A 13,128-nucleotide genomic window follows, 5' to 3' on the forward strand; every position below is an offset into this window, starting at 1 on the left:
TGAAGTTCTAAAGCGGCTTCTAGTTCTTTCAAGACTGTTCCTATCGTTGGACGATATCTTCGATCCTTACTCAAGCAGCCCACAGCGATTCTCACGAATGTGTCTAGAGAATACGGCTTCATCTGTTGTTTTAGACCGACGAAGATGATTTCATCTACACTTTTATTTTCGTAATGATGTTTTACCAAACGAGCTAGAAAAGTGCGCCTATCATGATAATCTGGGATACACGCAAGCCTCCCACATAAGACTTCACACAATACTACGCCCAACGAATAAATGTCAGATTCTTTTGTAAGTACACCAGTCTCTATATACTGCGGATCCACATATCCCAAAGTGCCAACAACATTCGTCACAAGAATCGAGAACTGTTCACTTCTAGGTCCTATTTTACACAATCCAAAATCTGAAATTTTTGCTTTCATGTTCTCGTCCAGAAGAATGTTGGAGCTCTTCATGTCGCGGCGTATCACCCTATGGCCCACACCCACATCTTCATGAAGATACTTAAGTCCACGTGCCACATCAAGACATATACGAAGACGTTGCTCCCATGTTAGGTCTTTGTTAGCTAGATGCTTATCAAGGCTTCCATTAACCTCGTGCTTGTAAACAAGCACTTTCTCGTCATCTTCGTCACAAAATCCAATGAGAGAAACAATGTTATCATGTTTGTAACTAGCGAGCGTTATGATCTCCCTTAAGAACTCATTCCGTCCTTGGCCACTAGTACCCTTCGGATCTGAATCTAGCCGCTTCACAGCAATGGTGGTACCTTGTCCGCGGGTGAGGTTGGGAAGCTGGCCTTTGTAGACCCTCCCAAACCCGCCCTTCCCGATGAAATTTTGATCGGCATAGTTGTCTGTGGCTAGCTTGATGATTTGAAGTTGGATTTGTAGGTGGGCTAGTTCCTGAATTTGAGACATAATTAGTGTTTGTTTAAGGTTATAGTTTCAAGTATATGGAAACTAGTCTTTGGCTTATTTGCAACTTCAAAAATGGCATATATATTATATATATGTCAAAGTGGGAACTGGCAGGTTCCTGTTTTTGACCGGCGCTTGGTCATAGTAGCATACGCACACAAATGTAAATTATTCACATTGGTTGCATTAACTAATAGTGTTATTGAATTACTCGATTAAAGTCTTCGGAAAAGATCTTATTTATATTTTTATTTGAATTTATTAATTGAAGGGGGGCTTTGTATGCCCCAATTTTCCTACCTTCCCTGACTATTGATTGTTCAACCATTTGAACTTATAACTTAACTTATTTGAAATATTTACAGAAATATATATTAAGGGCATGTTTGGGATTGAGTTTGAAAAATGTTTATTGACTTTTTCAAAAAGCCATTTTGAAAAGCCTGAATTTGAGGCTTTTAGAAAACTGTTTTTTAACCGTTTAAAACTAAAATAAAAAAGATTTTTGTGATTGCCAAACACATTTTGGCTTATTGGCTTTTTGAAAACATCAAAAAGCAAATAAGCATTTTTCAAACTCAATAACAAACATGCTCTAACAAAATATTAACGTACATAATTAGCGCCGGTAGTATCCATATTGTTTAGTATCAATCAAAATCATAAACTAGGTTTTGTTTGTTTAATCCAATAAACTAGTTGGATATGATTTGAAAAGGAGAGAACATTAAACTTAACATAGAATTTATAAAATGTTGAGTCTATGCATCCAAAACACAATAACGTTGCTAATAATTAAAATTTTACCCAAAATTGTTAGAACATCAAAACCACATAACCCAAACTTACTACTAACTTATCAGAAATTTGGCATTAACCAAACCACATGCCATATGTGTAATTAGCTCAATAGTTACAGATACATGTTTTGACTTGGTCAAAGCTTTACATGTGAGATGGTGATTTTTTTTTATTTTTATTTTTTTATGTTTTCAAATGATCCCACCCTTACGTTAGTAAGAAAATGAGATAATAATAACCAAAATTGAATTTAATCAATCCAATTTAGCATTAATCAATTTGATCACCACAGTTCGGACATACCTCTCTCTAAAATTTGTAAAATATCGAATTTATTCGAAACACAAAGTTGTTTAACCTAATGTGAATCCTACATGGTTTGAATCCAGCATACCATAGTTAAAAATATCTGAATCCTACATGGTTGACAACATGAAATTGACAAGTAATTAAATGTAGTTTATATATCCGACACACTCATAAACATGTTCTGACAGTTGTTCATATACTACTACATGGTTCATATTCATAAAAAAACAAGAAAACTAGTATTTATTTTTAATATATTGCTTTATAAAACACCTTACAGAATACCAGTCTGATTACATCACCTTCTAAGACAACCACCAATCTGGTCCTCCAGGCTTCTTCACCAGAATCTGATTATATTCCGGTCTTGATGTCTGCAATACATGCATCAATCGAAACATTTATGACTGTTGATTATTGAAGTATGATGACTAAAGGGTGTTCGGAAGTGTACATTAAAATTGTTTATATGTTGCTGCCTCTTGAAATAAATATAATCAAATAATTAACATATTGGATAATTAATAAATCTAAAACACCCTCGAAACACCTCAATGATGCATCAAAACAAGAGTAAGTAGATAAGCAGTTTGGATAAACAATCCCAAACGCCCCTTTTAATCCCATATGAACTAAAGGGGTGTTTGGATGTGCGTTTAGGAGCTAAAAACCTGATTTAAGTGACTTAAAATCGCATGAAACGGTTTCTAGTGTCTGGATAAACACATTCTGCTTTTCTGATAATCAGTTTCGGATATCGAGTTTTAAACCAGCTGCACTGATGATTCATAGTTAAAACAAATTTAATTATTTACGCATTCTTTTAACCTGATTAACAAAAACTTTTATAAAATTATGCGCTGAGTTCAAAAAAACATAATTTGGAAAACACCCAGACAACATTTTGTCCAACACCATAATATTTGTGGGTTTTACTATGTTAGTCTAATAAACCTTTAACCAAATCATGGTTGTAGAATCCGTGCCTATGCGGTGATTAATCGATAAATTTCTTTGAGAAGGTTCTTCAAAGCGAAGGTGGGTAATGGACAGAAATTGAGATTCTGGCTAGACAATTGGCTAGAAGAAGATTCTTTAAAAGATCGTTTTCCTAACCTTTTTTCCTTAGAAAAGGCTAAATCTTGTTTAGTGGCGGATCATTGTGTTGAGTCGAATGGGTCTATGTCGTTAAGGTGGCGTTGGAAATGGGGAGGTGGTAAAAGAGTTGATGGAACTACTAAAAAACTATATTATTTTAGATACGATGGGGAAGAAGATAAATGGATTTGGGAAGGCGACGATCAGGTGTTTATTCAGTTGCTTCAATGAAAAAACAGCGTTATAGGGTTGTGTCAAGCCCTCGTGATTGCATTATGCATTGGAATAGCTGGATACCCATGACGGTGAATTTGTTTGTGTGGTGAGCGCTCATTAATCGGCTTCCTACGTATGATAATTTGTTAAAAAGAAAGGTTGTGTATGGGCCAAATTTTTGCATTTGTTGTGGATCAGTAGGAGAATCAATTGATCATTTGTTTGCAAGGTGCTATGTGGCATCTGTGGTATGGCACAACATTAGCAAATTGTGCAATTTAGCTCCTTTTGTTGCTTCCACAGTAAATGGGGTTTTAAACATTCTTAATCAGGTGCCAGAGATTGAACACAAGAGGAAAATGGTGAGTTCAATTTTTATGGTGGTAATTTGGAGCATTTGGAGAGTTCGAAATAAACTAATCTCCGAGAATGAGCCCATAAAGATCGTTAACATTCTTAGCGAGATAAAGGTGTTAACTTTTTTATGGATTAGAAACAGAGCGAAAGGTTTGGTCGTAGATTGGGCTAGTTGGAATAAATCGATTTTGTATTCTGATAATTAATTTGTTGTATTACCACCCCTGCTAGCTTCTCATTGGGAGGGGTTTGGTTATGATTTTATTGAAATTTGCCGTTCAAAAAAAATATATATAAAAGACCAACAAGTTCATTTCACACTAGCCGAGTCAAACATACACCCAAATAGAAGGGAACATATCAATAGAACGAACCCAACCCCATACAAAACATCCCTTGAAAATAAAAATAAAAAAAACTCTTTAATCCACCCATATTTTGGTATCAAATAAAATTACCCCTCTAAACATAACCTATAAACACGTACAAAGTTAAAAATCTTGAATCTTTCATAGCATCCAACATGAAATTGACAAGTAATTTTACTTCTGGAGTTGACTTCGGAGGCGAGAAAAAAATGTTTCGCCGGTTGACCATGAAGGGAATATAAAAAATTATTTTATAAAAAATGGGGTTACAAAGATGGAGTTTTATATTGTGGATTGGAAGTGGCAGTTGTGATTTTGAATTTGAAAGTTGTATGGACTCTTACGAGTAGTATGACAAATCCTCGTATGGATTAATATGGATCTCCGATCTTGTATGGAAACCTCAGTTTGTATTAAGTTACGCCGTGTGGATCAAAACTGGATGCCGTATGGCCTCATACGATTCGTATGATGGAGGAAACACCTAGTTTAGGCTGGGCAACTGTCTCTAAGACAAAAGTTGCCACTCATACGGCTCATGTGTGCCTATACAACTCGTATTTAGTATGTTACATACGTTTAGATAAATAAAATTTAACGAGTATAAGTAAAAGTACATTAAGAATATAAGATTGCAGACCATGTTACAATTTTCAAACATGCAAATATCCTGGTTATCGTAAATCATAGCAAATAAACGTTTCTAACGAAACAACCAACAAATTGAAGAAAGCTTTCAAACGAGATAACAACCAATCGCATCCAATTCCCAGCCGCAACGACCATGAAACCCGACACATAAACCAACATCCCATGATGCTGAGAAACCAGTATTTGCCGTCGTACCGAAGGGCCCATGCTCCCTTTTGTTCGTCACAAAGCATAATGATGAGACTAGTTCATGATCATGATGTGTTCCAATTGTTCCGGATATCCCAATTATTTCTTCATCATCATCAAAATTAATCTGTCAAACCAACAAAAATCATATCAAGTTGTTAAAACCTTTCTCAATTCTCAATAAACTAATAATAATAATAATAACTAATATGTTGAACCAGTACTGGCTAGTACCAATCTGGAATTTCCAGATGCCAAATTTCCAAAAAACTTGTTACCGGTACCGAAAATTCTTAGTTTGATACCGGTGTCATAGGCAAAAATTTGGTAAATACCGATACCAAACTGAACCATACATATTGGTACCTTACCGATCCCAAACCTGAAATAGTTGGTGCTCGATCAGTATCGACGGTACTTGTTTCGATACCAATACCCAATAGTCCGGCGTTTGCTCATCCCTAGTGTAAACAAATTATTTTACTTGTTCACTACCCCGAACCCACCCCAACGGTACTTGTTTCCATACCAATACCCAATAGTCTCTTTCCCAAGGTCAAACTATCGTAAAACTTGGTGCAATACCAACTTGAAGGACCCGAAAGATTAATACGAAAAAGTATAAGAGTGGTACATAAGATCTCAATAGGCAGTTTGGTGGAGATCTAAAGTTCATGAACATAAATTGGTGCCAAAGTTATGTTTTAATTACTATTAAATAAATTAGAAGTTTAGGTTGTTTATGTTTCCTAATTTGAGTATGATTAGAATTGTGGGTGTTATATAAACTTATCAGAAGTTTTATTTTTAGTTGTAGTAGTATGTAATTCAGTTTTTGTTTCTTATTAATAAAAAAAGTCGCATAAACGATTTATGCAATATCGGGTTTGGTATTTTTGATTCACTTGTCTAAGGTTTAACAACTACTCCATAAGATCATAACATAATACAAACTAAAAATGAATTCTAGGCATGATTTATAGGCAACTTATAATTTACTCAACAAGAAATTTAAATCGCAAAACACAATCAAACTATACTTCTAGTTTAAATAAATTTATATAAAAAGATATTTCAGGCATCTAAGTTATTAAACTTGGTCCTTCAACTTTATATCTCCATCATAACCATCTCTTAAGATCTTTCGTATCACCCTAGCTTATTGTATTCTTATTAACTATTAAGGTCCTTCAAATTGGTTTTGCACCAAGTTTCACATTTCAGACAACTAAGTATAGGATTTATAATACAGATCCGATTTATTGTAACTATCTTCATTAAAGATAATAATAATAATAATAATAATAATAATAATAATAATAATAATAATAATAATAATAATAATTAAACCGATAAGAATCGTTTACCTCATAAATTTTACCCTTGCGGCGGGAGTCTCCTCCGTGTGTTTGAGAACAACTCAATTCACCATCGAGATCTTTCTTCGTAAAAGATATTGAATGAATCCAAGAGTGGTAGTTTATGGTTATATTCGTTAGCTTTTGATTGTTGTTAACCATAAACGTCCACAAAGTTCCGCCAGAGGTTGATCCCCATAACATGGTTCGTTTACCCTTGCCATATCAATCTTTATGATTATTCAATGAATATATAACGTATAAAGCATTCACAACGGCTAATCCATAAATATGTGATTATGTTTTCTATATTTTCATAGTAGTTGTGAATGACGGAAAAAGAAAAAATTATTGCTCGTGAGTAAAAAATAATTATTTAATTGAAAAGGAAAAAAATGTAGTGTTTTTAAATGTAATTATAGAGATTGAGACAGAGTATTTATTGTGAATGCTAACTAGATATTTACAGGAATTGTTATACTTACAATTTTTAAAACAGTTGGATGTTCTAAAGCGGCTTCTAGTTCTTTCGAGACTGTTCCCATTGTTGGACGATGCCTTCGATCCTTATTCATGCAATCAAAAGCAATTCTCACGAATGTGTCTAAAGAATACGGTTTCATTTGTTTTTGTAGACATGGGAAGATGACTCTATCTATACTTCTATTTTCATAATGATGTGTTACCAAAAGAGAGAGAAATGTACGCCTGTCACCATAAGTTGGGATACAAGCAAACCTCCCACATAAGACTTCACACAATACTATGCCCAACGCATACACGTCAGATTCTTTTGTAAGTACACCAGTCTCTGAATACTGCGGATCCACATATCCCAAAGTGCCAGCAGCTTTAGTTACAAGAATCGAGAACTGCTCACTTCTAGGTCCTATTTTACACAATCCAAAATCTGAAATTTTTGCTGCTTTCATGTTCTCGTCCAGAAGTATGTTGGAGCTCTTCATGTCGCGGTGTATCACCCTGTGGCCCACACCCACATCTTCATGAAGATACTTAAGTCCACGTGCCACATCAAGGCATATATGAAGACGTTGCTCCCATGTTAGGTCTTTGTTAGCTAGATGCTTATCAAGGCTTCCATTAACTTCGTGCTTGTAAACAAGTACTTTCTCGTCATCTTCGTCACAAAATCCAACGAGGGTAACAATGTTATCATGTTTGTAACTGGCGAGCGTTACAATCTCCTTTAAGAACTCATTTTGTCCTTGGCCAGTGATCATATTATTTACATCTAACCGCTTTACAGCAACAGCGGTCTCTTGTCCGGTGATGGGGTGGGGAATTTGGCCTTTGTATACCCTCCCAAATCCACCCTGCCCGATGAAATTTTGGTCGGCAAAGTTGTCTGTGGCCAGTTTAATGCTCTGAAGTGGGATTTGTAGGTGGGCTAGTTCCTGAATTTGAGACATGATAAGTGTGTGTTTAAGTTTATAAAACGATATATAGCAAGAATATTACACTTGTCAATAGTTTTAAATGGAAACTAAATGCTTGTGAGTGGAAACTAAATATTGTAGGAGTGATTGTAAATGGTTGTAAGTAGAGCAAAATGAAAATGTCACTTTCCATCAAATAGAATACAATGTTCACTCCAATTATTTTTTAAAAATGGTTGTAAGTTGACGAAAGTGAAAAAGATAATGATAATGTATTAAAAAGTATTATTTAATTGAAAATGACAGATTAATGTAGTGATTTTAGTGTAACCATGAATGTGAATGCTCTTGTAACTTCAAAAAAAAAGAAAAAAGCATATGCCAAAGTTGGAACTAGGAACTTCCGGTTTTTGAACCGCGATTGATAAAACGGCCCTATTTGAATTAGCAATAGATATACCCGGGTTATGATAAGGCCTAAGAGCATCCACACATAAAGTGTAAATAATTCTTTATATCTTTTAACAACGTTTGGAAATACCCTCAACACCTTAGGGAGCCCTTTATAAGACGGGATGTCAACTATACATACTGATTTTGGCGTTTGAGTTGCCTCAAGGTCTGACTCGTCCAAGAAACCCACAACAGTAAGAAGAACCTAGTTAATTATTTTGGATTCAAACCTAAGATCATAATAAAAAATAAAATAAAAGACCTTAACCAGTAAGTAATTTCCATTTACACAGGATAAGAAAAAAACTAACCTCGACCGTAATTCCCATTTACACCTTTTTTTTCATTTAACTCAGTGTTATTGACCAATTTGAGTAATCATTGACCAAATTGTCATTTTATATCACTTTTAGGCAAGTTCCTTATTTTGTGAAAATTTCATAATTGTTGGTTTATTGCAAGCAACCCCAGGGGTCTTTATCTAAATCAGTTACTTTAGTGAGTTGATGGATTAATTCAATCTTCAATCAAACAATTTGTTTGTTTTGCATAAAGTTCCACTATGAGCCATATTGATCGAAATTCATCAATGAGTCACAAACTCATATCTTTTGGTTAGTACACATACCATGTTTTCCCTAAAGTCTTATTTCATGCTCTTTCTTATGACTAGGGTTGCCTATTTCTTACACGACCCGAAACCCGACACGAAAATACATAGGTTTTGGGTCGGCCGACACGACCCGTTTTCTTAAATAGGTCAACTCGAACCCGACACGTTTAAAAAAGAGGTCAACCCGGACCCGCCCATTAAAAAATGGGTTGACCTGTTAACCCGTTTAGCAATATTAAAGAAGTTAATATTTTGATTTTAGAGATAAGAAGTCTTAAATTTTAAGGTTAAATATGAAGTACTTAGTTTTTTTTGTTTTTTTATATATCAATTAGCTTTTAAAAGTAAAAAGTAAAACTAATATCCATTTACACTGCTTTGATCTACTTTTTATTTCTAACACTTTCATTTTATTAGTTTTAATTGTCTATTCTCTGATTATCTCATTATCTTGAGCTAAATACTTCAGTTTTCATCATTCTCATATGTTGTACTTTTTGTTTAATACTGTTTGTGCATATAGCATTTTTATATATAAAAATGTATATTATCATTATTTTATTTGTTATAGTAATTTTTATGATAATATTAATTAGAGATAATAGATTTTAATAATCCAAACTTTGGTCTATTTGTTAATATTAATCTTAACTGAAAAAATTCCCTAGGTTAATCTCAACTTTTATCTTATTGGCCTCCACCGAGCATTGTCCTAACGAAGACTAACCCGGTTAGTTTTGGAGCAAAATATGTCATTTCTCCAAGTTGATCGGGTAAAACAAAGTTGATCCGGAAAGCCTCCACCCCTCATTGTCGCCAGTCGAACACAAAGAAAAGATGAAAAAAATTAACCACATCTCCACCCCATCACCATCATCCAGCTGACCACCACTGACAACCACCATTGTTCATAGCAAAAATAATCAAAATTCAAGTTTAATCATGGAGTTGTGGTGACGAAGCTATGGAGGTAGGGTGGAGAATCGTCAATGGTAGTGGTGAGGGAAAGAAATAGGGGATGAGGATGGGTTTTTAAGTTTAATTATTATTTTTTCATTTGCTCTTCAAAATTGGAGAAATGATTTGCCCCAAACTAATCAAGTTAATCTTTGTTTGAAAAAAAAAATTCAGTAAACGTCAATAAAGTGAAAATTGAGATTAACATAAAGAAATTTTTAAGTTGGTATTAGACCGAATTTTAATTATTAAAATCATTATCCCTGTAAATGATTATTATTAGGAAAATTGGTTTAAAATAAGACAGAATTACAAATTTTGTCCTTTAAAAAAAGCCAAAATACGGTTCGTGTCCTTTTCTAAGTTTCCTTGCAGGCGGTGTACTTTAAACTTTTTTTTCCTACAAGTTTTGTCCTTTACGCTAACTGGGTTAGAAAAAGTCAGTTAAATCCCCTCACGTGAAACGCATGTGAGGGCATTTTGGTCTTTTTACCTACCCTGCAACAACTTCTTCTTCCTCTTTCACCGGAAACCCACCACCACCACCACCAGCGATGGACTTCCGCCACCACGCCCCCGGCGGATCTCCTTCCTCCTCTTCCGCCACCACGCGCCGGAGGTTATGAATCTGAAGAAGGAACGAGATGATGATGATGTTCAGAAGCAGCAGCAGAAGGATATATTTATCCATGGCCAAATTCTGTCTTTATTCAAACAACCCAACCAATAAAGTGTGTCTGATCTATTAATACATTGGTCAAGCATCCATCCAATCCATCAGTTTCACAATTCCATCTCAATTCCACTTTTCCTTTCTGGGTTTTTTTCACAATTCCATCTCAATTCCACTTTTCCTTTCTGGGTTTTGTTCAAAATCATAATTATCATCTGGGTTTCATCAATTTCCCCAAATTGTTTCCAATTTCCAAAACCCCCAAATTTGATAATATTCAAAAAAGCTTCAACTTTTACCATCCAAATTAGTGGGGTTTCTTGTAATTGATGTTATAAAGATGAGAACCGATTTTGGGCGTTCAATTCTGAGTATGAAGCGTGATCCAGCCGTTCATTCTGTTGATCACGAAACCGTAAATCAATATGCCGATATTGAAGCTTTTCAACGGCAGGTAACTGAAAGATTTCATGAGTTATCATTGGCTGATTCGCATGAACTCTTGTCTGTTGATTGGATTTCAAAGCTTCTACATAACCTCCGGCGCGTGGTGGCGGAAGAGGAGGAAGGAGATCCGCCGGGGGCGTGGTGGCGGAAGTCCATCGCTGGTGGTGGTGGTGGTGGGTTTCCGGTGAAAGAGGAAGAAGAAGAAGTTGTTGCAGGGTAGGTAAAAAGACCAAAATGCCCTCACATGCGTTTCACGTGAGGGGATTTAACTGACTTTTTCTAACCCAGTTAGCGTAAAGGACAAAACTTGTAGGAAAAAAAAGTTTAAAGTACACCGCCTGCAAGGAAACTTAGAAAAGGACACGAACCGTATTTTGGCTTTTTTTAAAGGACAAAATTTGTAATTCTGTCTTAAAATAATCCAAACTATGATCTGTTGGCAAATAACAGTCTCAACTTAACACTTGGCTGGTGGCGGTCCCAACAAAATGTGTGTTTGTTTCTAACGGTCCACGACTAACGGATGATTAACTCCGTTAGTTTGGTGCTTACGTGGCATGCCTTGTTGTCAAAATTTGCTTATGTGGCGGTCTACGTGGCAACCAGGCATAATAATAATAATAATAATAATAATAATAATCAATATCAAAGTCTAATATTTTCATCACCAGCAACAAGTTCACCGGCCGCCACCCACCTCACGCTACCATCGTTTCGGCCGCTACCATGTCCATCCCTACAACCACCACCGGACCCCATGACCCCACCATTACCTTACTCGTACCGCCACCACGTTGTCACTCCGGCCCCAGCAACTATTGCCCTAAAACCATCACAATCGGCCACCACCACCCATACCCAGTTTCTGAGCACCCTAATTCAACCTTCACGGAGCCCTAATCAGATTTCAAATACTGAAGTTCAACCTTCACGAAGCCTTAGTTGGATTTTGAAGACCCAATTCAATGTTTATAAGCCGTAATATGATTTTGAAGCTCCAAATCATAAACACCCAAATCTCCATGTTTTGGTCACCAAACCCTAACCGGACGATTTTGAAGCTCTAAATCATAAACAACCATAACCGGACGAGAAACGAGGGGTGGTTGTGGTGGTGGCTCGCCGGGAGGGGTGGTTGTGGTGGCTCGCCGGGAAACGAGGGGTGGGGGTGGGGTACTGGACCAAGAATAATAATAATAATAATAATACACAGTCAGCCGCCACGTCGCGTTCCACGTCATCAAGTTTTTGCCAACTGGGATGGCCACGTCAGACAAAGACTAACGGAGTTAACATCCGTTAGTCGCGGCCCGTTAAAAACAAATGCACAGGTAGTTGGTACTGCCAGCAGGCAAGTGTAAAGTTGGGATAAATATTTACCAATAGGCCATAGTTGGAATTATTTAAAACCAATTTTCCTAATAATAATAATAATCAATATCAAAATCTAATATTTTCATTACTTGCAGCAACAACTTCAGGCCACCCACCTCAGCCTACCGTCGTTCCGGCCGCTACCCGCCTCCATCACAATCACCATCATTGTTGGCCACCACCAACCTCCGCCACAGCCCACCATCTCTTGTAGCACAACAACTCAGTCCCATCTCCCCTTCTTCTCTGTCAAATATCGCCGCCACCATCACTTTCTTCTCCGGCGAGACTCCACCACCTTCTCCGACGAACCTTGAACACGCCGGTAATAAAGTTTTACATCCAGATCTATATCTGATTTTCGATTAATCTCATAAACTTATTCAATCGATGATTATCTCTCGAACATGAAATTGAAACCCGAGGAAGAACGGTGATATTATGGTGATGAGTTAAATTGAAATTGAATATAAATTTGGTTAGCCATCGATACATGTCGCCTATATGTTGTTGAGTCATATGTGTATCAATGGAGTGGGTAAGTAAAAGTTAGCATTATGGTTTGAAATGTTCCAACCATCACCACCGGGTCGGATAGAGATTATAAGGTTCGTCGGAGAAGGTGGTGGATTCTAGCCGGAGAAGAAAGTGATGGCGGCGGCGATATTGGACAGAAAAGAAGGGGAGATGGGACTGAGTTGTTGTGCTACAAGAGATGGTGGGCTGTGGTGGAGGTGGGTGGTGGCCAACAATGAATCAATGATGATGATTGTGGTGAAGGCGGGTAGCGGCCGAAACGATGGTAGCCTGAGGTGGGTGGCGGCCGGTGAACTTGTTGCTGGTGATGAAAATATTAGACTTTGATATTTATTATTATTATTACTATGCTTTGTTGCCACGTAGACCGTCACATAAGCAAATTTTGACAACCAGGCTTG

The 13,128-nt window shown here is 36.5% G+C and overlaps 1 protein-coding gene and 1 pseudogene across 1 annotated transcript; both read right to left on the reverse strand.

The window, feature by feature from the left end:
- Positions 1-185: 185 nt before the first annotated feature.
- LOC143589853 (putative serine/threonine-protein kinase PBL1 pseudogene) lies at positions 186-929 on the reverse strand (annotated as a pseudogene).
- Positions 930-4,814: 3,885 nt separating this feature from the next.
- Positions 4,815-7,706, reverse strand: LOC143589844 (putative receptor-like protein kinase At5g39000). Its single transcript, XM_077070486.1, has 2 exons — positions 6,762-7,706; positions 4,815-5,045 (listed from the first exon to the last, which is right to left on the reverse strand). Exons 1-2 carry the CDS (start codon positions 7,704-7,706, stop codon positions 4,815-4,817), a joined length of 1,176 nt encoding a protein of 391 aa, XP_076926601.1.
- Positions 7,707-13,128: the final 5,422 nt, after the last annotated feature.

Source organism: Bidens hawaiensis, unplaced genomic scaffold, assembly GCF_021521415.1.
Source record: "Bidens hawaiensis isolate Kalapana, Puna unplaced genomic scaffold, B.hawaiensis_p1.1 tig00037936_1, whole genome shotgun sequence".
Lineage (NCBI taxonomy): Eukaryota > Viridiplantae > Streptophyta > Magnoliopsida > Asterales > Asteraceae > Bidens > Bidens hawaiensis.